General features: G+C 37.9%; 1 protein-coding gene across 2 annotated transcripts in view; it reads left to right on the top strand.

Moving 5' to 3' along the window:
• Positions 1 to 27,034, top strand: part of SNX12 (sorting nexin 12) — a 95,382-nt gene that overhangs the window by 32,032 nt on the left and 36,316 nt on the right. For both annotated transcript variants that reach the window (XM_070606114.1, XM_070606113.1), the window contains exons 5-6: positions 13,711 to 13,759; positions 14,214 to 16,217. In XM_070606114.1, coding sequence (XP_070462215.1) covers positions 13,711 to 13,759; positions 14,214 to 14,233 — 69 coding nt within the window. In that variant the 3' untranslated portion in view covers positions 14,234 to 16,217. The remainder of the gene's footprint in view (positions 1 to 13,710; positions 13,760 to 14,213; positions 16,218 to 27,034) is intronic.

Below are 27,034 nucleotides of genomic sequence, written 5' to 3'. Positions count from 1 at the left end.
GTAACCACTGAACAGTTCTCCAAAGAAATATTTTTTTAAAGACTCCATGAGGAGCTTATAGTTTTACTGGGAAGACTAGACATGCATGTGAGGCATTCTTGAAGAAGACAATACTATATATATTATAACTTAGGACAATTAAAGGGTTAATTGGACAACATGGATGAATGGTATAAAAGTTCATATTCCCCTTTAGTTCCTGTCATCTCTCCTTCTTCCCCTTCATTCACCTTTTTTTCCCTCACTTCCTACTCTTCAATTCACTGATCTGGCTTCTCTTCTGCCACTGGCCTGGAATTGCTAGGAGTGGAAGATATGGGCTATGGGGACATGTGTTGTGTTTTGTTGTTTTTTTATTGGGCTAATCTTATCCATTCTCGTGGCTTCAACTGCTTACTATACACTCACTTCACACAAATGTATCTCCAACCCAGTCCTCTTTCCTGAGCCTCAGACCCTGTGTATCCACCTGCCTATGTGGATAGGCATCTCAAATTCACCATTTCCCATACTGAGCTCATTCTTCCCCTCTCTATCTAAACCTGTTCCTCCTCTTGTGTTCTTTAGAGAGTGAATGGCACCACCATCAATTCAGTTGCCCAAGCCTGAAACCTTCATACCGTCCTCCCTCTAGTTATTCTACCACAATATCCTTTCAGGTCTATTTTCTAAATATCCTTTGAATCCATATACTTCTCTCTGTTCCTGCTGCCACTACCCTGGTCCAGACAACTATAACCTCTCACCTGAACTATTTCAATTGTCTCCTAATTAATCTACCTGCCCCTATTCTTTCCTACCTCCAAATCATTCCCTACGCCACAGCTAGAGAACACTTTCTAAAACACAACGCTTCAGTGACTTCCTAGTCCTCTTAAGAGAAAGTCCAAAATTCTTTGAGTAGCTTACAAGGCGCTACATCTTTCTCCGACTTCAGCTTCATTTATCAAAACTCCCCATTTCAAACTCTGTATCTCAGTCATTCTAAACTCTGTTTTCCATTCTTGGAGAATGCCATGCTCTCTTCCTCTTGAATCCAAACCTTCACACACGCTATTCCAATGTCTGGTTGTTATCCTTTTAGTGATGCTATGATTGAACCGTGAGTGTAGATTCGTGACAGCTTGCTCCTTCTATTGTAAAGTCCTCATTTGTCTTTCTCCTATTGCTTTTAGTATCTGTTGATGATCATTATCTGAATCAGTTCATAAGGGGTTACAAACTGGTGATTTTTTTCTGGTTCTGTCATTCCTTCTGTATCTATTAGCTGGAATTCTTTTGTAAAGAATTTCCCCTTACCTACTAGGCCTATTTGGTATCCTAAAATACAGTTTGTACATGATTATCAAGGTAAATGTTTAATTCTTTTGTGATTGTATTTTTTTCTTTTTTGGTCAAGAATATTTCACAGGGGTTGCTGTGTAATTCACTTTGAATCATGTCTGGAGGCACATGTCTATTCCACCTTTAATGAACGGTAATAGCCTGATTCCTTCATTATGATGTTTCCTATCAACCTTTCATTCACTGATGATCATTGGCAGAATTAACTATTTCACTAGGAGTTTCAAAGTGGTGATTTCCTAATTTTATCTTCTACTCTAATTAGCTAGAATTCTTCTGAAAGTAAACTTTCCCACATCAGCTAGGGGTATGGGGTACCTGTACAGGGAAGGCAAGAGAGATGCTTAACTTTTGATCTTGGACTTGATTGCCAATTTTCAGAATAAAGAGTTGGTGCCCTAGTTACTTACTTTCAATGATGTACAATGGGTTGTATGTGTTTGTTTTCTTTTAATATGAACTTGTGTTTTGTTTTTTGATGTATTCAATGGGTTTCAATTGATTGCATTCATTATTCTTGTTAGTGCTCAAATTGTCCCATCTTTTACCAGAGTGTTGCCTCCCATATCCCCCTGAAACTATTCAATAGGGTTTCATGGCTTGCTTGATTTCTGGCACAAAGCTTTTATATTTCCTGCTCCAGACCTGCCACTTCTTTAAGGGACCTTAGTTTATTTATATTTTCTGTTTTAACAACAGTTTTATTGAGGCATAATTTACATAGCATAAAATTTACCTATTTAAAGTATACAATTCAATGATTTTTAGTAAATGTATGTAGTTGTGCAACCATGATCACAATCCAATTTTAGAACATTTTCATCAGACTGTAAAATCTCCTGTACCCTTTTTCGGTCAATCCCCTTTCCCATCCCTAGCCACAGGCAACCACTAATCTGCTTTCTGTTTCTATAGATTTGCCTTTTCTAGAGATTTCATGTCAATGGAATCTATATAGCCTTTTGTGTTTGGCTGCTTTCACTTAGCATTAGTTTTTCTTTTTTAATTGAGATATAATTCACATACCATAAAATTCACCATTTTAAAGTATATAACTCAGTGGTTTTTAGTATATTCACGAGGTTGTGCAACCATCATTACTATCTAATTCCAGAACATTTTCATCATGCCAAAAAGAAACTCTGTATGGGTTAGCAGTCACTTCCCATTTTCCCCCTTCTCCCAGCCCCTGGCAACCAATAATCTACTTTCTGTCTCTGGATTTGTTCACTCTGGACATTTCGTATGAATGGAATCAAACAATATGTGGCCTTTTGGTCTGGCTTTTTTAAACTTAGCATAGTTTTTTCAACGTTCATTCATGTTGTAGCATGTATCAGTACTTACTTCATTCTTTTTATGTCTGCATAGTATTCTATTGTATGAATATACCATATTTTGTTCATCCATTCATTAGTTGATGGACATTTTGGGTTGTTTCCACTTTTTGAGTCCTATTGTAGATAATGAAACCAGAGGCCAACTTGCTTTAACTATACTCAGTTAGTTGTCTATTTGCAAAAGTAGGTAGATAATGCATTCCTAAAGCCCACTCTATAAATAACATCTCTGATGCCTGGGTGCTTAAGTTTTTCAGGAACTGAGAGTTGACTCCTTGTCCAGTTCAGGCTGGTTGAGACCACTAACTCATCAACCAGGCCTGTGCTGAATGACCTATAAGTGACCCTTTGACATCAGGGAACTGAAAACTCCACCATCAGATCATGGTAATGCTGCCATTTTGTGAACATGTGTCCTACGAGGAGCCATGACATTTGACTACGCTTACACAGATCATCAATTACCTCACTTCTTGCCTCCAATTATCTATTCCCACTTCAGAGCACCCTGCCGCCTTATCTCATAAATATCCCTAATCCCTATTTTTCAGGGAGGTGGATTTAAGATTGGTTCTCCCACCTCCTCACTTGGCTGCCTTGTGATTAAATCCTTTCTCTTTGAAAACTCATCATCTTAGTGATTGACATAATCGTGCAGTCGGCAAAATGAACCTGGTTGGGTAACAGTAACTCTATTTTTAACCTTTTGAGGAATTGTCACACTGTTTTCCAAAGCAGCCGCACCACTTTACATTCCCACCAGCAGTGTATAAGAGTTCTAATTTTCTCCATATCCTTGCCAACACTTGTTTATTTTTCACCTTTTTGATCATAGCCATCCTAGTGGATGTAGCCACTTTGGAAAACAGTCAGCTGTTGCTCAAAAGGTTAAGCTCAGGTTCTTATCTCTACCCCACTAGAGGTTGTTGTGGTCTTGTTTCTTTTTTTTATTTGTTTAGTGACTTGCCTGGACTAATTCTTTGGATCCTGTCTCCTCTTCTGTGTGTAGCCTGTTGATGTTCCTGCTCAGTTTTATAAAAAATTCTTTTTATTTATAAGCCTGCTTCCGAGGTGTCATACCAAGATCAGGATAGCTTAGTGGTCAGCCAATGGTTTGTTAGAGATTATCCTTGAATGCCTTGGGCCAGTATGGTCTTCCACACTTTGTTAATGGAATTGTGTGTGGATTGGGAAGCATATTCGAAGTTCAGGGAGTTTACAAGTCTTCCCTGGTTTTTACTTTTTGCTGGGGCTCCTCATGTTTCCTCTGTGCCTGTGCAAGGCTTCACATTCAGCCAGGGAAATGTAGATAACTAGGGCCCTTTCCACTACTGTGAGCTTGAGTGCAACCTTGCACATACACATAGCCTTCTAGACCACCAGGGAGATGAGGGAACTTTTCAAGTTCCACTAGGGATGCCTTTTCTGGGTCTCTCTGCTAAACTTTTTGGCAGGCCTGCTGTTCCGTTGCTTACCCCAACCAGTATTGTGACCTCAGGTAACTGTGATATTGGTGTTCCCTGACCTAAGGAGTTTGCTATTGTTTTTGACACCCCTGGGCATAGGACTTTTTTTTGTGCTTATTCCTAAACAAGCAATTCCTCTCCACCAGCCAAGTTGTTGGTTTTTATGGCTTGCTTTGCCCTGCCCTTGTAAAATCAGCTCCAACGGGGCTGGGAGTCGGGGGATGTGAACAGCCTCAGGCTAAAACACCATGGACTTCCACTGTTCTTACACAAGATTCAATAGGTTTTCTTAGACACTTCTTTTTTTTTTTTTAAAGATTGGCACCTGAGCTAACAACTGTTGCCAATCTTCCTTTTTTTTTTTTTCTACTTTATCTTCCCAAACGCCCCTGTACATAGTTGTATATCTTAGTTGCAGGTCCTTCTAGTTGTGGGATGTGGGACGCTGCCTCAACGTAGCCTGATGAGTGGTGCCGTGTCCGTGCCCAGGATCCAAACCCTGGGCCGCTGCAGCAGAGTGCGCGAACTTAACCACTCGGCCACAGAGCTGGCCCCTCTTAGACACTTCTTAATTTCTTGTTTCATTTTGGTCTACATCCAGAGTCCTGAAATGGTTGTGTTTGACAATTTTGTACAGTTATACCAATTTTTTTTATTGAGGTAACATTGGTTTATAATATTATATAAATATCAGGTGTACATCATTATATTTCGATTTTAGTGTAGACTATATCCTGTTCACTACCCAAAGACTAATTACCATCCATCATCATACACATGTGCCCAGTCACCACCTTTTTTGCCCTCCTCCCTCCTCCCTTCCCCTCTGGTAACCACCAATCTAATCTCTGTATCTATGTCTTTATCTGTTCATCCCTTGATGGGCACATAGGTTGTTTCCATGTCTTAGCTATTGTGAATAAGGCTGCAACGAACACAGGGTGCATAAATCTTTATGCATTCATGTTTTCATGTTCTTGGGATAAATACCCAGCAGTAGAATGGCTGGATCATATGGTAGTTCTTTTCTTAATTTTTTGAGGAATCTGCATACTGTTTTCCATAGTGGCTACACCACTTTGCATTCCCCCCAGCAGTGTATGAGAGTTCCCTTTTCTTCACATCTTCTCCAACACTTGTTTCTGGTCTTTTTAATTATAGCCATCCTGACAGGTGTGAAGTGATATCTCATTGTAGTTTTGATTTGTATTTCCCAAATGATTAGTGATGTTGAACATCTTTTCATGTGCCTGTTGGTGATCTGTATATATTCTTTGGAAAAATGTCTGTTCATATCTTTTGCCCATTTTTTGATTTGGTTTTTTTGTTGTTGTTGAGATGTATGAGTTCTTTATATATTTTGGATATTAACCCCTATCAGATATATGGTTTGCAAATGTCTTCTCCCAATTGATAGGTTGTCTTTTCATTTTGTTGATGGTTGCCTTTGCTGTGTAGAAGCTTTTTAGTTTGATATAATACTATTTGTTTATTTTTTCCATTGTTTCCCTTGCCTGGTCAGACGTACTATTTGAAAATATGCTGCTAAGGCCGATGTCAAAGAGCATACTGCCTCTGTTTTCTTCCAGAAGTTTTATGGTTTCAGGTCTTACATTCAAGTCTTCAATCGATTTTCAGTTAATTTTTGTGTATGGTGTAAGGTACTGGTCTACTTTTGTTCTTTTGCATGTGACTGTCCAGTTTTCCCAACACTGTTTGTTGAAGAGACTTTCCTTTCTCCATTGTATGTTCTTAGCTCCCTTGTCGAAAATTAGCTGTCCATAGATGTGTGGGTTTATTTCTGGCCTCTTGATTCTGTTCCATTGATCTGTGTGTCTGTTTTTGTGCCAGTACCATGCTGTTGTGATTACTATAGCTTTTTAGTATATGTTGAAATCAGGGAGTGTGATACCTCCAGCTTTGTTCTTTTTTCTCAAGATTGCTTTGGCTATTTGGGGTCTTTTGTTGTTCCATATAAATTTTGGAATTCTTCTATTTCTGTGAAAAATGTCATTGGAACCCTGATAGGGATTTCATTGAATCTGTAGATTGCTTTAGGAAGTATGGACATTTTAGCTATGTTAATTCTTCTAGTCCAAGAGCGCAGAATATCTTTCCATTTCTTGGTATCTTCTTCAATTTCCTTCAACGATGTTTTATAGTTTTCAGTGTACAGGTCTTTCACTTCTTTGGTTATATTTATTCCTATGTATTTTATTCATTTTGTTGCAATTGTAGATGGGATTGTATTCTTAATTTCTCTTGATACTTCATTGTTAGTGTATAGAAACGCAACTGATTTTTGTATGTTGATTTTGTACCTTGCAACTTTACTATATTCATTTATTATTTCTAAAAGTTTTTTGGTGGATGCTTTATGGCTCTCTATATATAAAAATCATGTAATCTGCCTATAATGACAGTTTCGCTTCTTCCTTTCCAATTTGGATTCTTTTTATTTCTTTTTCTTGCCTGATTGTTCTTGCTAGGACTCCCAATACTATGTTAAATAAGATTGACAAAAGTGGGCATCCTTGTCGTGTTCCTGTTCTTAGAGGGATGGCTTTCAGTTTTTCACTGTTGAGTATGATGTTAGCTTTGGGTTTGTCGTAAATGGCCTTTATTATGTTGAGGTACTTTCCTTCTGTACCCATTTTATTCAGAGTTTTTATCAAAATTAGATGCTATATCTTGTTAAATGCTTTCTCTGCATCTATTGAGATGATCACGTGATTTTTATTCTTCATTTTGTTAATGTAGTATAACACGTTGATTGATTTGTGGATGTTGAACCATCCCTGCATCCCTGGAATAAACCCCACTTGATCATGGTGTGTGATCTTTTTAATGTGTTGTTGTATTTGATTTGCTAGTATTTTGTTGATGATTTTTGCATGGATGTTCATCAGTGATATTGACCTGTAGTTTTCTTTTTTTGTGTTGTCCTTGTCTGGTTTTGGTATCAAGGTAATGTTGGCCTCATAGAATGAGTTAGGAAGCATCTCCTTCTCTTCAATTTTTTGGAAGAGTTTGAGAAGGATAGGTATTTAGTCTTCTTTGAATGTTTGGTAAAGTTCACCAAGGAAGTTATCTGGCCCTGGACTTTTTTTGTTTTCTTTTTGTCTTTTTTTTCAGGAAGATTAGCCCTGAGCTAACTACTGCCAATCCTCCTCTTTTTGCTGAGGAAGACTGGCCCTGAGCTAACATCCATGCCCATCTTCCTCTACTTTATATGTGGGACGCCTACCACAGCACGGCTTTTGTGAAGCAGTGCCATGTCTGCACCCGGGTTTCGAACTGGTGAACCCCGGGCCGCCGAGAAGTGGAATGTGCAAACTTAACTGCTGTGCCACCGGGCCAGCCCCAGTTTTTTTCTTTTGAAATGTCAAGTTTTTTTTTTTCTTTTTTTTAAGATTATGATAGTTTACAAACTTGTGAGATTTCAGTTGTACATTATTGTTAGTCATGTTGTAGGTACACCACTTCACCCTTTGTGCTGTCCCCCCGCACCCCCATTCCCCTGGTAACCACCAATCAGTTTTCTTTGTCTCTATGTTTAACTTCCACCTATGAGTGGAGTCATACAGAGCTCGTCTTTCTCTGTCTGGCTTATTTCACTTAACATAATACCCTCAAGGTCCATCCATGTTGTTGTGAATGGGACGATTTTATCCTTTTCTATGGCTGAGTAGTATTCCATTGTATACATATACCATATCTTCTTTATCCAGTCATCAGTTGATGGGCACTTAGGTTGCTTCCACATCTTGGCTATTGTAAATAATGCTGCGATGAACATAGGGGTGCATGGGACTTTGGGAATTGTTGATTTCAGGTTCTGAGGATAGATACCCAGTAGTGGGATGGCTGGGTCATAAGGTATTTCTATTTTTAACTTTTTGAGAAATCTCCATACTGTTTTCCACAGTGGCTGCACCAGTTTGCATTCCCACCAGCAGTGTATGAGGGTTCCTTTTTCTCCACAACCTCTCCAACGTTTGTCACTCTTGGTTTTGGATATTTTTGCCATTCTAACAGGTGTAAGATGATATCTTAGTGTAGTTTTGATTTGCATTTCCCTGATGATTAGTGATGATGAGCATCTTTTCATGTGTCTATTGGCCATCCGTCTATCTTCTTTAGAGAAATGTCTGTTCATGTCCCCTGCCCAGTTTTTGATCGGGTTGTTTGATTTTTCATTGTTGAGCTGTGTGAGTTCTTTACATATTATGGAGATTAACCCTTTGTCAGATAAATAACTTGTAAATATTTTTTCCCAATTAGTGGGCTGTTTTTTTGTTTCAATCCTGTTTTCCCTTGCCTTGAAGAAGCTCTTTAGTCTGATGAAGTCCCATTTGTTTATTCTTTCTATTGTTTCCCTCGTCTGAGGAGTTATGGTGTCTGAAAAGATTGTTTTGAAACTGATGTCCAAGAGTGTACTGCCTATATTCTCTTCTAGAAGACTTATTGTTTCAGGCCTAATCTTTAGGTCTTTGATCCATTTTGAGTTTATTTTTGTGAATGGTGAAAAAGAATGGTCGATTTTCATTCTTTTACATGTGGCTGTCCAGTTTTCCCAGCACCATTTGTTGAAGAGACTTTCTTTTCTCCGTTGTAGGCCCTCAGCTCCTTTGTCGAAGATTAGCTGTCCATAGATGTGTGGTTTTATTTCTGGGCTTTCAATTCTGTTCCATTGATCTGTGCACCTGTTTTTGTACCAGTGCCATGCTGTTTTGATTACTGTAGCTTTGTAGTATGCTTTGAAGTCAGGGATTGTGATGCCTCCAGCTTTGTTCTTCTTTCTCAGGATTGCTTTAGCAGTTCGGGGTCTTTTGTTGCCCCATATGAATTTTAGGATTCTTTGTTCAATTTCTGTAAAGAATGTCGTTGGGATTCTGATTGGGATGGACTTTTGTTTTTTGATTACTGTTTCAATATCCTTACTAGTGATTGGTCTATTAAGATGCTCTATTTTTTCTTGACTTAGTTTTGGAGGTTGTATGATTTTAAGAATTTATCCATTTCTTCTAGATTATCCTATTTGTTGGTGCATAGCTTTTCATAGAAATCTCTTATAATCTTTTGTGTTTCTGAGGTGTCCATTGTAATTTCTCCCCTTTCATTTCTGATTTTATTTGTTTGACCTTTCTCTCTTTTTTTCTTTGTGAGTGTAGCTAGATGTTTGTTAATTTTGTTTTTTTCGAAGAACCAGCTCTTTGTTTCATTGACTTTCTCTATTGTTTTTTTAGTCTCTATTTCATTTATTTCGACACTGATTTTTATTATTTCCTTCCTTCTACTGATTTTGGGCTCTGTTATTCTTTTCTAGTTCCTTTAGCTACTCTGTTAGATTGTTTATTTGAGGTTTTTCTTGGTTGTTGTGGTAGGCCTGTATTGCTATAAACTTCCCTCTTAGAACTGCTTTTACTGTATCCCATAAATTTGGGTATATTGTATTTCATGTTCATTTGTCTCCAGGGATTTTTTAATTTCTTCTTTGATTTCTTCATTGACCCAATCGTTGTTCAGTAGCATTTTGTTTAATCTCCACATATTTGTGGCTTTTACACTTTTTTTTTCCTGTAGTTGATATCTAGTTTAATACTATTGTGGTCAGAAAAGATACTTAGTACATTTCAATCTTCTTAAATTTATTGAGATTTGTTTTGTGGCCCAATATGTGACCAATCCTGGAGAATGTTCCATGTACATTAGAAGAGAATGTGTATTCTGTGGTTTTTGGGTGGCATGTTCTGTATATATCGACTAAGTCCATCTGGTCTAATGTGTCGTTTAAGGCCAGTGTTCCCTTGTTGATCTTCTGTTTGGATGATCTATCCATTGATGTAAGCAGAGTGTTAAAGTCTCCTACTATTATTTTGTGACTGTCTATTTCTTCTTTTATGTCTGTTAATAATTGCTTTATATATTTAGGTGCTCCTATGTTGGGTGCATAGATATTTACAAGTGTCATATCCTCTCGCTGGATTGTTCCCTTTATCATTATGTAGAGCCTTTCTTTGTCTCTTGTTACAGTTTCTGTTTTAAAGTCTATTTTGTCTGATATAAGTATTGCTACCCCAGCTTTCTTTTAATTGCCATTTGCATGGAGTATCTTTTTCCATGTCTTCACTTTCAGTTTGTGAGTGTCTTTAGATCTGAAGTGTGTCTCTTGTATGCAGCATATATATGGGTCTTGTTTTTTCAATCCAATTAGCCACCCTATGCCTTTTAACTGGAGTGTTTAGTCCATTGACATTTAAAGTAGCTATTGATAAGTATGTACTTATTGCCATTTTGTTACTTTTTTTTCTGGGTGTTTTAGTAGTTCTTCTCATTCCTTTCTTCTTCTCTTGCTCTCTTCCCTTATGGTTTTATGGCTTTCTTTAGTATTATGTTTGGGTTCCTTTCTCATAATTTTTTGTGTATTTATTATAAGTTTCTGGTTTGTGATTACCATGAGGTTCATAAATATTAGCCTACATATATAGTAACCTATATTAAGTTGATGGTCTCTTAAGTTTGACCTCTTGCTAAAAACTCTACTCTTTTACCACCCCCCCCCCCACATTTGATGTCTTTTGTATCATATTTAACCTCTTTTTTTGTGTGTGTGTATCTGTTAATCTCTTATCATGGAAATAGAATATTTTAGTACTTTTGTCCTTTGACCTTCATATTAACTTCATAGGTGGTTGATCTGCTACCTCTACTGTATATTTGCCTTAACCAGTAATTTTATTTTATTTTTTTGGATAATTTTCTTATTCCTATTTGTAGTCTTTTCTTTTCCACTTAAATAAGTCTCTTTAGCATTTCTTGTAGGCTGGTTTCTTGGTGATAAACTCCTTTGTTTTTGCTTCCCTTGAAAACTCTTTATTGCTCCTTCCATTTAACAATAACCTTGCTGGTAGAGTATTCTTGGCTGTAGGTTTTTTCCTTTCAGCACTTTAAATAAATCATGCCACTCCCTTCTAGTCTGTAAGGTTTCTGCTGAGAAGTCAGCTGATAGCCTTATGGCATTTCCTTTGTATGTAACTTATTGTCTTTCTTTTGCAGTTTTTAGGATTCTCTCTTTATCTTTAGTTCTTGACATTTTAATTATATTGTGTCTTGTTGTGGGTCTCTTTGGGTTCATCTTCTTTGGTGCTCTCTGTGCTTCCATTACCTGGATGTCTGTTTCCTTCCTTAGGTTAGGAAAGTTTTCAGCTATTATATCTTTGAATAGATTCTCTGCCCCTTTGTCTCCCTCTTCTTCTTCTGAGACACCTATAATATGTATGTTAATGTGCTTGATATTGTCTCAGAGGTCCCTTAGACTGTCCTCATTCTTTTTAATTTTCTTTTTTCTGTTCAGCTTGGTTGATTTCCTCTTGTCTTTAGTCCAGCTTGCTGATCTGTTCTCTGGTATCATCCACTCTTCTATTTGTTCCCTCTAGTGAATTTTACATTTCCATTATTGTATTCTTTATTTCTGATTGATTCTTTTATATATTTCCCAATTCTTTTTTGAAATTCTCACTGAGTTCATCCATTCTTCTCCCAAGATCAGTGAGCATCCTTATGACTATTAGTTTGTACTCTTTATCAAGTAGATTGTTTATCTCTGTTTCATTTAGTTCTTTTTCTGAGGATTTTTCCTGTTCCCTTATTTGGAACATATTCCTTTGTCTCCCCATTTTGCCTTCCTCTGTGCTTATATCTGTGTTTTAGGTAGATAAGCTATGTCTCCCAATCTTGGAGGAGTGGCCTTATGTAAGAGATGCCTTATGAGGTCCAGCACTGTGCTTCTCTCTTGTCGCCAGTTCCAAATGTTCCAGGAGTGTCCCCTGTGTGGGCTACATGGGTCCTTCTGTCGTGGTGGGGTTGCTCTGACTGCATGTGCGTGGGAAGGCTAGGCTGTACCCCTGGCTAGCTGGTTGTAATGCTCAGCTATGTGTGGCTGCTGCAGTCCCTTCAGTCACTTTATTGGGCAGGGGGAGCCCCAGCACAGTTGGTTGCAAGGTCTAATAGCACATTCCTGCTGCAGTTTTTCTGTTAAGTAAGTAGGCCCACAGTGTGGCTGGTTGGTAGGCTCAGGGGCTCACAATTGCTGTAGGCCTCTAGCCTGCAAGGCTGTTGTCAGCTGTCTCAGGAGTGCAGCTGGGTGGGGCCAGCCCTGGGCGTGGCAGCACACAATTGTTTCAGGCACTGGAAGGTGGGGCAGATCCCCTGTATGTGGTTTAAGATTTCTCTCAGCCGTAAAGTGCCATGGCTATAATGTGGCTTTTTCCCTCTCCAGAAAGGTATTTCTGCCTCTTCCACCGTAGTCAGCACTGTTCCTTGTTGTGGGGTTCCTTTTATCCAGTTTCTGGTTCTCTCTTAGGGGTAATTGTTCCAAGGATAGTTGTAAATTTGTTGTGTCTGTGGGAAGAGGTGAGTTCAGAGTTCTCCTATGCCACCATCTTCCCAGCCTATACCATTGTTTTTTCAGGGAAAGCATTTGCTGAGCCCCTCACTCTGCCATTCCTGAAGTCCTGCCTAATTTATGTTTTAAAAGATCATTCTGATAGCAGTGGAAGATCAGTTGGGTGCAGGGAAAACTGGTGGTCAGGAGTACAAAATTTTACACATTATAGTCATGCACTACCTAACAACATTTTGGTCAACGATGGACCACGTATATGATGGTGGTCCCATAAAATTAGTACCATATAGCCTAGGATGTAGTAGGTTATACCATCTTGGTTTGTGTAAGTACTGTAGGGGAGAAAGAAATTTTCCTCTATCCTTCTAGGTTCTTCTGGCTGGTGTAAGAACCAAATTGACATGAGACAGATTAACAGGAGAAAAACAAACAAGTTTAATATAACATATATACATGGGAGAAAGCCAGGAAAACCAAGTAACTCATCAAAATGGCTGAAGCCCTCAGCTTAAATACCATCCTTAGCTAAAGAGAAAAGAAGATGTTGGGGGTGGGGAGAGTCAGGGACTTCAAAGGGAAGGAATACAATTCACAGGAAGGTGAAAAGGAGCAAATGTTTAGAAAGCAAGTGTTTGTTTGTCTACACGGAAAGAGAAGAACACAGAGGGGAGCCCAACAAACAGGCTTTTCTAGGTTCCTCCCTGTCTACCACCTAGTTCACATTATGCTAAGGTGATAGCTTGCTTCCTGAGACAAATTTTTTATCTGAATTCTGTTTGGCAATCAAGGGGGAGGCAGCAAGAAAAAGTTTCTGAGTCTTTTGTTTCTTAAAAATAATCCACCTAAAATAATCTTCATGTTAAAGAGACATATTTTGGGATGGCAAATTTTGGTCCCCTTCAGTATACTCTATGATGTTCGCACAACAATGAAATTACCTAATGACGTATTTCTCAGAACGTATGTCTGTCACTAAGCAATACATGACTGTAGTACTTTGTAATCTATAAACAGGAATGGAAAATATAAATAGTGGAGTTGATTTGTGGGTGGAGATTGGCAGAATATGTATGGTGGTAAATCAAGGGGATAGGAGAATTGAGAGTGCTGGTTACTGTCATTGAAGACCCACTGTCCATGGAATCTTTCCTAGGTGGAGAAGGAAGTGAAGCCCAAAGGGACATGGTGGCCTTGGAGAATAGGTAAGTGGGTTGATGAACTAAAGGCCTTGAGGAAGTTGAAGGGTAAATTCAAGGAGCGTAAGGCGTAAGAGAAGTAGAAAAACAAGTAGTTCTGACGGTGGACTCAAATGAGTTATCAAAATGAGTTTTGAGTTATCAAAAGGTAACTCAACTAAGTTGGAGTTGGGAAGGCCTGTAGGGGGAGCTCTCACACCGTATCATACATCCTCAATTACTTCAAACTAGAGGAGATGTGGGCTTGCATCTCTGACAGGAAGTACAACTACTTTACTACTGAAGGAAGATTTCTCTTCCCACCTGGCAACAGCCCAGCCAATGAGACACAGCAGCTCAGTTGTTAAGAAGCCATTGCTGCCCTGAACTGTAACTTTCCCCCAATGGACTTTCGTTTTAAACAGCCGCTCCCTACTCCCCCCCCCTTTTTTTTAATTTTTATTTTTTTAATTTTTTTTAGGAAGATTAGCCCTGAGCTAACATCTGCTGCCAATCCTCCTCTTTTTGCTGAGGAAGACTGGCCCTGAGCTAACATCCATGCCCATCTTCCTCTACTTTATATGTGGGACGCATGCCACAGCATGGCTTGCCAAGCAGTGCCATGTCTGCACCCAGGATCCAAACCAGCGAACCCCGGGCCACCAAAGCGAACATGTGCACTTAACTGCTACACCACCAGGCCGGCCCCCCTTCTCCCCCTTTTGCTCTATAAAACCAAGCTCCCCTCTTGTTCTCCAGATTTGCCTATGGTTCACCATAGTATGCACATCCCAAATTGCAATTCTTTTGGTTATTCCTGAATAAGCTCGTTGGAGAGTAAAATAACAGGTGAGTTTGCTTTTTAAGTTGACAACTCTGTGTTTGGTTTTGGAGGTAGAGCTATCCAGGTGTCACTACAGAAATGGACGATTAAACTGGAGTTGAGATGGAGAAATTAGAATAGGATATGTCAAGTAGCTGTGAAATTTGGATGCATTAGGTCATCAGGGGGGATAATGAAGGCTTTCAAGATGAAAAGGGGAAAGGAAAACAGTTGGTACCAAAGTCTTCAGTGAATGTAGGAGAGAGACCTGGAAGTCGACATTCAACATTTGAGAGGGTGATAAAAGTGAGTAGTGTGAACTTTGAAGAAAGAAGGGCCGTTGAGGGAAGATGGTAAAATAATACTTTAAGGATCCAATGAAGAAGATATGAGAAGATGGTGACCTGATCTCGACTTATGGAAAAGGGTGAGTAAAAGAAAGTGAGCAGCCTCCAACTAAGAGTTTTGCAAGGGAAACAGAATTTGGGACACCCAGAGTTAAAGAGAGGAGATAGAGGCTGAATGGATGAGCAAGGCCAAAGGCAAGAAAGTTTTAGGAAATGGTGGATAGTCCTTTCTTTTTTTTTTGTAAGCAGAGGGTGCAATTAGGGGTGTAATAGAAGATAATATTGGAATCTATGTGATTAGTTTGAATCTAGAATATAACAGAATCATTATAGTTAAAATATTAATTAGGTGGTGTACTAAGGAAACCTTTTGAAGTTATTTTGTTTAGATCTTAGGGAAATTTTGGAACTGGTATTGGTAACTGGGAAGCAGTTTGACAGCTTTGGAATACTTGGACTATGACAAATGTAAAATTGGTGTATATTTGATGTTATTAATGCCATCATTGGAACTGAAGTTGACAATAGATCATAATTTTGGTAGGAATGTGGCCAGTAGACTGTGATAAATTTTGGTCTTTTTGTAATTAGAAAATTGGAGCTTTAAAAATGTGTTGACTTTTTGGAATAATCTTTTTCTATTCTTTTCCAGAACCATCTGCAACCCACAATATATAAAAGACTGTGTAAGATCTACTTTAGTGTGAGGGTTTTGATCTCAAATGCCCTGACTCTGTTTGATATGATTGTACCTCTGTATAAGTAGGATATGTAGCTAGAAGCATAGGAGAAGAGAAAATGTGAAACAAAAATGAGACTGAATTGGAGACGTAGAGCTCCAGTTATGAAAACCTTAAGAAGATTAACTGCTGTGATAGTAATCTGGTAGATTTTCAGTTCTGGCTATCATTTATTATGAACTGAAAGAACAGTGAAATAATTGGATACTGAGGTGCGTAATTGCTGGCAATAGGGTGGAGGAGGAGAGTTGGTTAATTGGCAATGAGCCTTATAGCTGTTTTTATATTAATGCTGTCTATTTGGTATTGGTGGATAACAGCAGAAAAATTATTTATGGTCATGCTGGGGACTTATTACATTGATTTCTACTCTAATAACATGAAAGAGTTTAATGGTTACTCTTATAGATGTAATATTTCTTTTTTTTTGTCATTCTAGCAGCCATCAGAAAAGAGACCACAAAAAAGCTATTGCCTGTACAGTCCTGTTCATCATTTGTGACCTGAGATATTGAGCTCTTGGGTTGTCAGAATTCCAGTTCATGAGGCAGTCTGTGTCATTCTGGTCTAGCCAGGTGAGTAGTCCCTATGGACAAGTATCTTGTTCTCCAGAAAAGAACAAGAAAGAAAAAAAGCAAAGAAGGGGAAAAATATAGATATGAATCTTAGACCCTAGAGAAGTTAAGGCCTGGGCCATAAGCAGCAAATCATGGGGAGAGGACCCTGGGGGTTATGTATAAGTCCAGTAGAGTGATATTCATGAAATATAAACACTGGGAGAACTAAGTCTTTTTTGGGACCTGACGTGACTTCAAGAATGAAGAAACTTAGATTGAACTGCAATAAAAATATCTATAAAGGCAAGGTTAAATAGGAAGCAAGTATGCTTTGAAGTTAAAATGGATAGAAGTTTAATTGTAATGCAGTGTCATTGATGAAATATTAGCTATATAGAGATGATAATCATATTTTAAAGATTAATATTTAATAGTTAAGAGAGAATGAATCTGGCTCTTTCACTTACTAGCTGTGTGATCATAGGAAAATTGCTTACCTTCTCCAAACCTGTTTCTTTACCTTTCAAATAGATTAATGATACTTACATGGTTATTGTAAGAATTAAGTGAAAAAATATATAAAGTGTATAGCATGAAGCCTGGCACATACTTAGAGTTCAATATATGGTCATTATTATCAGGCAGTGGGAGGGCGAGTTACCGAGATGGATGTTCAATAATGTGATGAATTATTCTTCACAGGTAGGTATGCAGTTATTTCTTGTCCGAGCAGCCTGCAGCAAGAAGTTTCAGGGTCAGAACCTCTTGGAGATCAGGCTACAATGAGTGCTAATTAGGTCAGTTTGAAGGAGGGTAACTTCCTTTATTTCCTGGTTTGTAACAAATTAGGTCTTCTATACATTTTCCTTCTAAAATAGTGCTTTTAACATTAGCATTTTTAGTTAGATTAACCATTAGTGTTTTTAATATTTTTGTTTGTTTGACTTGGATCTTGAGTTTTGGGGAAGATAGCAAAATGATGGACAGGTCAGGTAGACAGACCATGCTAATTGAAAACAGAAGATGGTAAGAGTATAAAAGGTAAAGATTTCTCCATAGTCAGTGCCGATCAGCTTTTGGATCTAATTCATTAGGTCACTTGTCTGGGTAGAGTGAAGCAGAATGCCTGGAGCTGAAGTGTCACAGGGAGCCTAAACAGAGGTCCTAATGAGGCCCTCTGGCCAGCCTATTCAAGTTAAGGAGGAGGTAGGCTTCTCAGTCTGAATAGCAAAGGAGGACACAGACTGTACTTTCTATGGACCTAGTTTTTTTTTTTTTTTTAAAGATTGGCACCTGAGCTAACAACTGTTGCCAATCTTCTTTTTTTTTTCTTCTTCTCTCCAAAGCTCCCCCAGTACATAGTCGTATATTCTAGATGTGAGTGCCTCTGGTTGTGGCATGTGGGACGCTGCCTCAGCATGGCCTGATGAGCGGTGCCATGTCCGTGCCCAGGATCCGAACCAGCGAAACCCTGGGCTGCTGAAGCAGAGTGTGTGAACTTAACCACTCGGCCATGGGGCTGGCCCCATGGGTCTAGTTTTGTTAGGCCTATAAAGGAGCCGTGGAAGAGGAAGTTTAAAGGTACAGGATTTTTTTTGTTGTTGTTTCACATTCTGTTTGAAGAGTCTCTGATTTAAAAAAAAAAATTTCCTTTTAAATAGACTTTAGTTTTTTTTTTTCTTAAAGATTTTATTTTTTCTTTTTTCTCCCCAAAGCCCCCAGGTACTTAGTTGTATATTCTTAGTTGTGGATCCTTCTAGTTGTGGCATGTGGGATGCTGCCTCAGCATGGCTTGATGAGTGGTGTGACGTCCACACCCAGGATTCGAACCGCCGAAATCCTGGGCCGCCGAAGCAGAGTGCACGAACTCAGCCATTCGGCCACAGGGCCAGCCCCTAAATAGACTTTAGTTTTTAGAGCAGTTTTAGATTCACAGCGCAACTGAACTGAAAGTACAGAGAGTTCCTATATATACCTCCTGCCCCCACACATGCCCAGCCTCTCCTACAATTAACATCCTGCACCAGAGTGGTACATGTGTTATAATCAATGAACCTACATTGACATAGCATTATCGCCCAAAGTCCATAGTTTACGTTAGGGTTCACTCTTGGTGTTATACATTCTATGGGTTTTGACAAATGTATAATGACATGTATCTGTTATCAGAGTATCATACAGAATAGTTTCGCCATCCTAAAAATCTCTGTGCTCCACCTATTCATCTCTCTCCTCCCTACCCCCTGGTAACCACTGATCTTTTTACTGTTTCCATAGTTTTGATCTTACTTTTAAAAACAGCTTTCTTGAAGTATAATTCACATACCACACAATTCACTCATTTAAAATGTACAATTCAATTGTATGATTCAATATATTAATCTTTTCAAAGAACCAGCTTTTGGTTTGGTTTCATTGACTTTATTCATTTCCTGTTTTCAATTTCATTGATTTCTACTCTAATTCTTATTACTTCTTTTCTTCTGCTTAGTTTGGATTTAATTTGCTCTTCTTTTTCTAATTTCCTAAGGTGAAAACTTAGATAATTGATTTTAGATCATTCTTCTTTGCTGATACATGCATTCAATGCTATAAATTTCCCTCCAAGCACTGCTTTTGTGGTATCCCACACAATTTTGATAAGTTGTGTTTTCATTTTCATTTAGTCAAAATATTTAAAAATCTCTCTTGATATTTCTTCTTTGACCCATCTGTTATTTATAAGTGTGTTTTTTAATCTCCATATATTTTTGGATTTTCTAGTTATCTTTCTGTTATTGATTTCTGGTTTAATTCCACTGTGGTCTGACCACAGGAATTGCATGATTTCTATTCTTTTAAATTCTGTTCTTTAAATTGTTAAGGTGTGTTTTATGGCCCAGAATGTGATCTATCCTGGTGAGTGTCCCATATTAGCTTGAAAAGAATGTGTGTTCTGCTATTGTTGGATGAAGTAGTACATAGATGTCAATTGTATCCAGTTGATTGATGGTGTTGTTGAGTTCAACTGTATCCTTACTGACTGCTGGATCTGTCCATTTCTGATAGAAGGGTGTCGAAGTCTCTAAGATACTGGATTCATCTGTTTCTCTTTGCAATCCTATTAGTGTTTGCCTCACATAATTTGGGTCTCTGCTGTTAGGCACGTACACGTTAAGGATTGTTATGTTTTCTTGGAGAAGTGGTCCTTTGATCATTATGTAGTGCTCTTATTTATCCCTGATAACTTTCGTTGCTTTGAAGTCTGCTCTGTATGAAATTAATATAGCTAGCCCTGTTTCCTTTTGATTAGTGTTATCATGGCATATTTTCGTCCACCCATTTACTTTTAATCTATATATGTCTTTATACTTAAAGTGGGTTTCGTGTAGACAACATATAGCTGGGTCTTGTTTTTTGATCCACTTTGACATCTCTATCTTTTAATTGGTACAGTTAGACTATTAACATTCAAAGTGATAGTTTTTACCATATTCATTAGTGTTTTCTATTTGTTGCCCTTGTTCTTTGTTCCTATTTTTGTCTTCCGCTATTTTTCTGCCTTTTGTGGTTTTAATTGAACATTTTATATGATTCCATTTTGTCTCCTTTCTTAGCATATTGACTATACTTCTTTTTTGTAATTTATTTTTTTAGTGGTTGCCCTAGAGTTTTCAATATACATTTACAGGTAATCCAAATCCACTCTTCAAATAACACTATACCATTTCACAGGTAGAGTGAGTGCCTTATAGTAGCAAAATAATCCTAATTCCTCCCTCCCATCCTTTGTATCATTGCTGTCATTCATTTCACTTATTATATGCATATATAAATATACACACATATAAACATGCATAATTGAATACATTGCTGCTATTTTTTTTAAAGATTTAATTTTTTTCCTTTTTCTCTCCAAAGCCCCCCGGTACATGGTTGTATATTCTTAGTTGTGGGTCCTTCTAGTTGTGGCATATGGGATGCCACCTCAGCGTGACTCGATGAACGGTGCCATGTCCGCGCCCAGGATTCGAACCGACGAAACACTGGGCCGCCTGCAGCAGAGCGCATGAACTTAACCACTCAGCCACAGGGCCGGCCCCTACATTGTTGCTATTATTATTTTGAGCAAACTGTTTTCTGTTAAATCAATTAAGAATAAGAAAAATTTCTTCTGTTCCTTTTTCTCTTTCTTCTCCTTCTGGTATTCCCATTATGCATATATTAAACTTTTTTGTTGACCCACAGTTCTTAGATATTTTGTTCCCTTTTTAAAAGTCTTTTTCACTTTGCTTTTCATTTCTGGACATTTCTGTTGATGTATCTTCAAGATCAGAGATTCTTTCCTCAGCCGTGTCCAGTCTACTAATGAGCCTGTCAAAGGCATTCTTAATTTCTATTAGGGTTTTCGATCTCTGGCAATTCTTTTTGATTCTTTATATTCCTCTCTCTCTGCTTAAATTACTCATATGTTCTTGCATGTTATATACTTTTTCCATTAGAGGCCCTAGCATATTAATTATAGTTGTTTTAAATTCACGGTCTGATAATTCCAACATCTGGCAAATCTGGGTCTGGTTCTGATGTTTGCTCTGTCTCTTCAAACTGTATTTTTTTGCCTTTTGATATGCCTTGTAATTTTTTGTTGGAAGCCAGACATGATGTACTAGGTAAAAGGAACTTCAGTAAATAGGCCTGTAGTAATGTACTGGTAAGGTGTGGTGGAGGGGAAGCGCTTTATAGTCCTATGATTAGGTCTCTGTCTTTTAGTGAGCCTGCGCCCCTGGACTGTGAACTTCATAAGTGTCTGTCTGGTTTTTCCTCTCCGCTTAGGTGGTACAGGGTGGCTAGAGGGGACAGGAGTTGGGTATTTCCCTTTCTCCAGGTTGGTTAGGCTCTGATAAAACCCCAATAGGTCAGGCTCTGGTAGTTTCTCTTGAGGGCAGGCCTTGTTAGGTAGAACAGAATGATCTGACATATTTCAAAATGATTACTTTCCCCTCCTCCTGCTGGAATCCTGAGGAGATTTTTCATCAGTCTTCCCTTTGAGAACCTGGAGGTAAACCTCACAAAAGTAATGAGTCCCCCATGACTGGGTCTCCCTGGATTTTTAATCTCTCAGGCTTGTCCACTCTGAGCCTACAGCATTTCGTCACTTACAGTTCCGATTTTTCTGCCACGGCACAGGTTCCCGTGGAGGTTTCTGCCCGTGGGTTTCTGCTCCAGGAAATTGTGATTCTCTGTATCTGCCTGTCTGTCTCACCAATTTGGGGGGCTGTGGTTTGCCTTGTGACCTCACTTCTCTGACACATCTAGGAAGAGTTGCTTATTTTTCAGTTTGTTCAGCTTTTTACTTGTTAGGATGGATTGGCAACTTCTAAGCTCCTTCAATGAAGACTGGAAACTGAAAGTCTTTGTCAATTTTTAATTGGATTATTTGTCTTATTATTAAGTTGTATTATGTCTTATGTATTTTAGATATAAGTGCCTTAACATATATATATATGAATTGCAAATATTTTCTCACATTCTGTGAGTTGTCTTTTCACTTTCTTTTTTTTTTTCATTACTCCCTAGAAATCTAGCACCTTCTTTTCTCATTGTCCTGGAGAAGCTTCAACCTTTTCCTCCAAATTTGAGTCATTTTTCTCCCCATATCTTTGAACCACTTTCTATACCAACAGTTTTTATTATTTTTTTTTTCTGAGAAAGAGTCACCCTGAGCTAACACCCATTGCCAATCTTCCTCTTTTTTCACTTGAGGAAGATTAGCCCTGAGCTTACATCCGTGCCAATCCTCCTCTATACCAGCGTGGCTGGTGAGTGGAGTAGGTCCACGCCTGGGATCCGAACCTGCAAACCTGGGCTGCCAAAGTGTAGCATGCAGAACTTTAACCTCTTGGCCACAGGGCCGGGCCCTGTACCAATACTTTTTGATGAACTGCCATCTCTCCAACAAGATCTGATGGCAGGAGCTGTGGGATCCTTGTCTTCTATGTGTTCGGTAACTTCTTACTTTAGGTTCTATCACATAACAGTCATTAAGGTCCTTGGATTAGGGAGCCTAGATTCTAGACACATGATATGGCCACTGATTTAGATTGGGGAGGGTCTAATACCTCTTGGTTTTTGATCCTTTACAGCAGGGAGAATAAAGCACAAATTGTTGTCTAAATAAATCATCCTCTGAATTCTCATCGCCAAGTAAACTTTTGTACTTTAAACATAGTTTCCCAACTGAATTATCTCTTTATTATAAGTGTGGCTCAGGTACCTGTGCTTCTGCTTTCCTACGCAGTTATTCTCATAAGTAAAGTAGCGTCTGAGATATGTTTTATATTCTCTTTGAGCCTTCTAGAATTTGGGTATTTGGGATTGCCTTCAAGAATAAAGTTAGATAAGCTGATTGCATTTGGAGAGATCTTCATAATCCTGGATGTCATGGACTTTAAAACTATAAGAAAATTAATTTAGATGCAGTTTACAGCTATGACCTCTTTATCCTCCTTGTTCCAAGCTCTTCAGCTCCTGCTTATAGTCTCATTTCTTATCCTCCTGGGATCTGACATGTACTGTCTTGCCATGGATCCTTTAACTGATGGAGGGGGTCTTTCTACTTTCTTGATATGTCCTTTGAAGCACCAAAGTTTTTAATTTTGGTTAAGTCCAATATATCTATTTTTTTCTTTGGTTACTAGTGTTTTTGGTGTCATGCCTAAGAATCCATTGCCCAACCCAAGGTAATGAAGATTTACACTTATGTTACATTTAGATCTTTGATCCATTTTAAGTTAATTCTATGTATGATGTGAGATAGGGGTCCAATTTCATGTTTTGCGTGTATCTATCCGGTGTTCCCAGCACCATTCATTGAAAAGACAATTCTCTCCCTATTGAATGTACTTGTACCCTTTTCAAAAATTATTTCTGAACTCTCAGTTCTATTCCACTGATCTATATGTCTGTCTTATTCCAGAAACACACTGTCTTGATTACTGTAGCTGTGTAGTAAGTTTTGAAATTGGGAAATGTGATTCCTCTAGCTTTGTTCTTGTTTTTTCAAGATTGTTTGGCTATTCTGGGTCCCTTGAATGTCCATATGAATTTTATGTTCAAATTATAAGTTTCTGCAAAGATACAAGCTGGAATTTTGATGGAGATTGCATTGAATCTGTAGATCAATTTGAGGAATATGGACATTTTAATGATATTTTGTCTAATAATCCGTGAAATGAGATGTCTTTCCATTTATTTAGGTCTTATTCAAGTTCTTTTGTATTTTTCAGAGTATAAGTCTTGTACTTCTTTTGATAAGTTTATTCATAATTCTTTTATTCTTTTTAATGCTATCGTAAATGGAATTCTTTCCCTAATTTCATTTTTGGATTTTTCTTTGCAAGTGTATAGAAATACCATCAATTTTTGTATATTTATCTCACGTCTTGCAACCCTGCTGAATTCATGTATTAGTTCTAATCATTTTTTAGTGAATTTCCTAGGCCTTTCTATATACAAGACTATGTCATCTACAGATATAGTTTTACTTCATTTTTTTACAATCTGTATGCCTTGTATTTCTTTTTCTTGCCTAATTGCCCTGGCTAGGTCCTTCAGTACAATGTTGAATACAAGTGGCAAGAGTAAACATATTTGTCTTGCTCCTGAAATTAGGGAAAAGCCTTCATTGTTTCTACTGTGTTAAATGTTTTTGTCATGAAGAGGTTTTGAAGTTTGTCAGTTTTCTGTGTCTGTTGAGATGATCATGTGGTTTTTGTCCTTTATTCTATTGTTATGGTGTTTTACACTAATTGATTTTGGTTGTTAAACCATCCTTCCAATCATGGGATAAATCCTACTTGTTCATAGTTTATATTCCTTTTTTTATATAGCTGGATTCATGTTGCTTGTGTGTGTATGTGTGTGTGTGTGTGTGTGTGTCTATAGTCATAAGAGATTCTGGTGTGTACTTTTAGTGATATTTTGGTTTTGGTGTCAGGATAATACTGACCTCACAGAATGAGTTGGGAAGTGTTCTCCCTCTTATTTTCTTTTTTGGAAGAGTTTGTGAAGAATTGGTATTAACTCTTCCTTAAATGTTTGGTAGAATTCACTAGTGAAGCCATCCATGTCTGGGTTTTTCTTTGTGGGAAGTGTTTTGATTACCATTTCTTTCTTTTCTTTTGAGGAAGATTAGCCCTGAGCTAACATCTGCTGCCAATCCTCCTCTTTTTGCTGAGGAAGACTGGCCCTGAGCTCACATCCGTGCCCATCTTCCTCTACTTTATATGTGGGACACCTGCCACAGCGTGGCTTGCCGAGCAGTGCCATGTCCACACCCAGGATCTGAACCAGTGAACCCCAGGCCACTGAAGCAGAACGTGTGCACTTAACCGCTGTGCCACTGGGCCAACCCCTTGATTACCATTTTGATCTTTTTACTTATTTAGATCTATTCAGATTTTCTATTTCTTCTTGGGTAATTTTATTTATTTTGTGTCTTTCTAGGAATTTGTCCATTTCACCTAGGTTACCTAATTTGTTGACATACAGTTGTTCATGGTATTCCCTAATAATCTTTTTTATATTTCTAAGGTGGGTAGTGATGTCCCTACTTTTTTCCTAATTTTAGTAATTTGAATCCTTTTTCCTTTTTTGCTCATCAGTCTAGCTAAAGGTTTGGCAGTTTTGTTGATCTTTTCAAAGAATCAACTTTTGATTTCATTGATTTGTCTATTGTTTTTTTCTAGTCTCTATTTTATTAGTTTACATTCTAATCCTTGTTACTTACTTCCTACTGTTTGCCTTGGGTTTAGTTTGCTCTTTTTCCAGTGTTTTCAAAGAGAGGTTTAGGTTGCTGATTTGAGATCTTTCTTTCTTAACATAGGCATTTATATCTATACACTTCTTTGCACGCACTGCTTTAGTGGCATCCTATAAGTTTTGGTATGTTGTGTTTTCATTTTTATTCACCTCGTAGTATTTTCTAATTTCCCTTGTGATTTTTTTTCTTTGAGCCCTTGCTTTTCCAGGAGTGCATTGTTTAATTTCCACATATTTGTCAATTCCCAAATTTCTTAATTTCTTTATTATTAATTTCTTTTTTTTTTCTTGAGGAAGATTAGCCCTGAGTTAACATCTGCTGCCAATCCTCCTCCTTTTTTCACTGAGGAAGACTGGCCCTGAGCTAACATCCATGCCTATCTTCCTCTACTTTATATGTAGGATGCCTACCACAGCATGGCTTGCCAAGCAGTGCCATATCCGCACCCGGGATCCGAACTGGTGAACCCCGGGCCGCTGAAGCGGAATGTGCCAACTTAACTGCTGCACCAGTTATTATTAGTTTCTGTATTATTAGTTTCTAATCTCACTCCATTGTGATGGGAGAACACGCTTGTATAATTTCAGTCATTTTAAATTTACTGAGGTCTAGCATATAATCTATCCTGGAGAATGTTCCATGTGTACTTTAGAGGAATGTATATTCTTCTGTTGTTGGATGTGGTGTTCTGTAGATGTCTGTTGGGTCTAGTTTGTGTATAGTGTTGTTTAAGTCTTCAGTTTCCCTGTTGATCTTCTGTCCTGTTCTATTATTGAAAGTGGGATATTGAAGTCTCCAACTATTATTGTTGAATTGTCTATTTCTCCCTTCAATTCTGTCAATTTTTGCTTCATACATTTTGAGGTTCTGTTGTTAGGTGCACATACAGTATAATTCTTATATATTCCTGATGATTTTATCAGTCTAAAATGTCCCTCTTTATCTCTAGTAACATTTTATTCTTAAAGTCTATTTTGTCTGATAGTAGTCTTGCCATTCCAGCTTTCTTATGGCTGCTGTTTGCAATGGTATGTGTTTTCCATCCTTTTACTTTCAACCTATTTGTATCCTTGATCTAAAGTGTTTCTCCTATAGATAGTATATAGTTGGATCTTGGTTTTTTTTTAATCCATCTGATAATAACTGCATTTTGATCAAATTGTTTAATACGTTTGCTTTTTTTTTAAAATTGAAGTAACATTGGTTTATAACATTATATAAATTTCAGTTGTACATCATTTTACTTTGATTCCTGTGTAGATTACATCATGTTTACCACCCAAAGACTAATTACAATCCATCACCATACACATGTGCCTAATCACCCCTTTTGCCTTCCTCCCTCCCCCCTTCCCCTCTGGTAACTACCAATCCAATTTCTGTCTCTGTGTGATTGTCTATTGTTGTTTTTATCTTCTACTTATGAGTGAGAACATATGGCATTTGATTTTCTCCCTCTGACTCATTTTGCTTAGCATAATACCCTCAAGGTCCATCCATGTTGTCACAAATGGCCGGATTTCGTCATTTCTTATGGCTGAGTAGTAGTCCATCGTGTATAAATACCACATCTTCTTTATCCATTCGTCCCTTGATGGGCGCCTAGGTTGCTTCCAAGTCTTGGCTATTGTGTATGATGCCGCAATGAACATAGGGGTGCAAGTATCTTTATAAATTCATGTTTTCGTGGTCTTAATCCATTCAGATTTAAGAATATTATTGATATAGTTGAATTATATCTGCCATTTTAGTTTTTGTTTTCTCTATGTTTCATCTCTTTTTTGTTTCTCTAGTCCTTCTTTACTGCTTTGTTTTGTATTAGGTGAATATTTTCTAGTGTAATGTTTTAATTTCTTTATTTTTGTAGTGGTTGTATTTAATGTGAGATGCATCTAATGTGCAGCCTTCTGGGCTTTGATACTCCATGAGTTTCTCTGTATTTAATTAGGTTTTAGAAAATGACCTTCTTCTTAGAAGAAGTATTAGGATATGTTGGGACTAAGGTAAGATTAAAAAGCCTTAGCTTAAAAAACTT

The sequence above is a fragment of the Equus przewalskii genome, chromosome X, assembly GCF_037783145.1.
Source record: "Equus przewalskii isolate Varuska chromosome X, EquPr2, whole genome shotgun sequence".
In the NCBI taxonomy this organism is placed as follows: domain Eukaryota; kingdom Metazoa; phylum Chordata; class Mammalia; order Perissodactyla; family Equidae; genus Equus; species Equus przewalskii.
The sequence above is the reverse complement of the archived record's forward strand: the minus strand, read 5'-3'. Positions and strand labels throughout refer to the sequence as shown.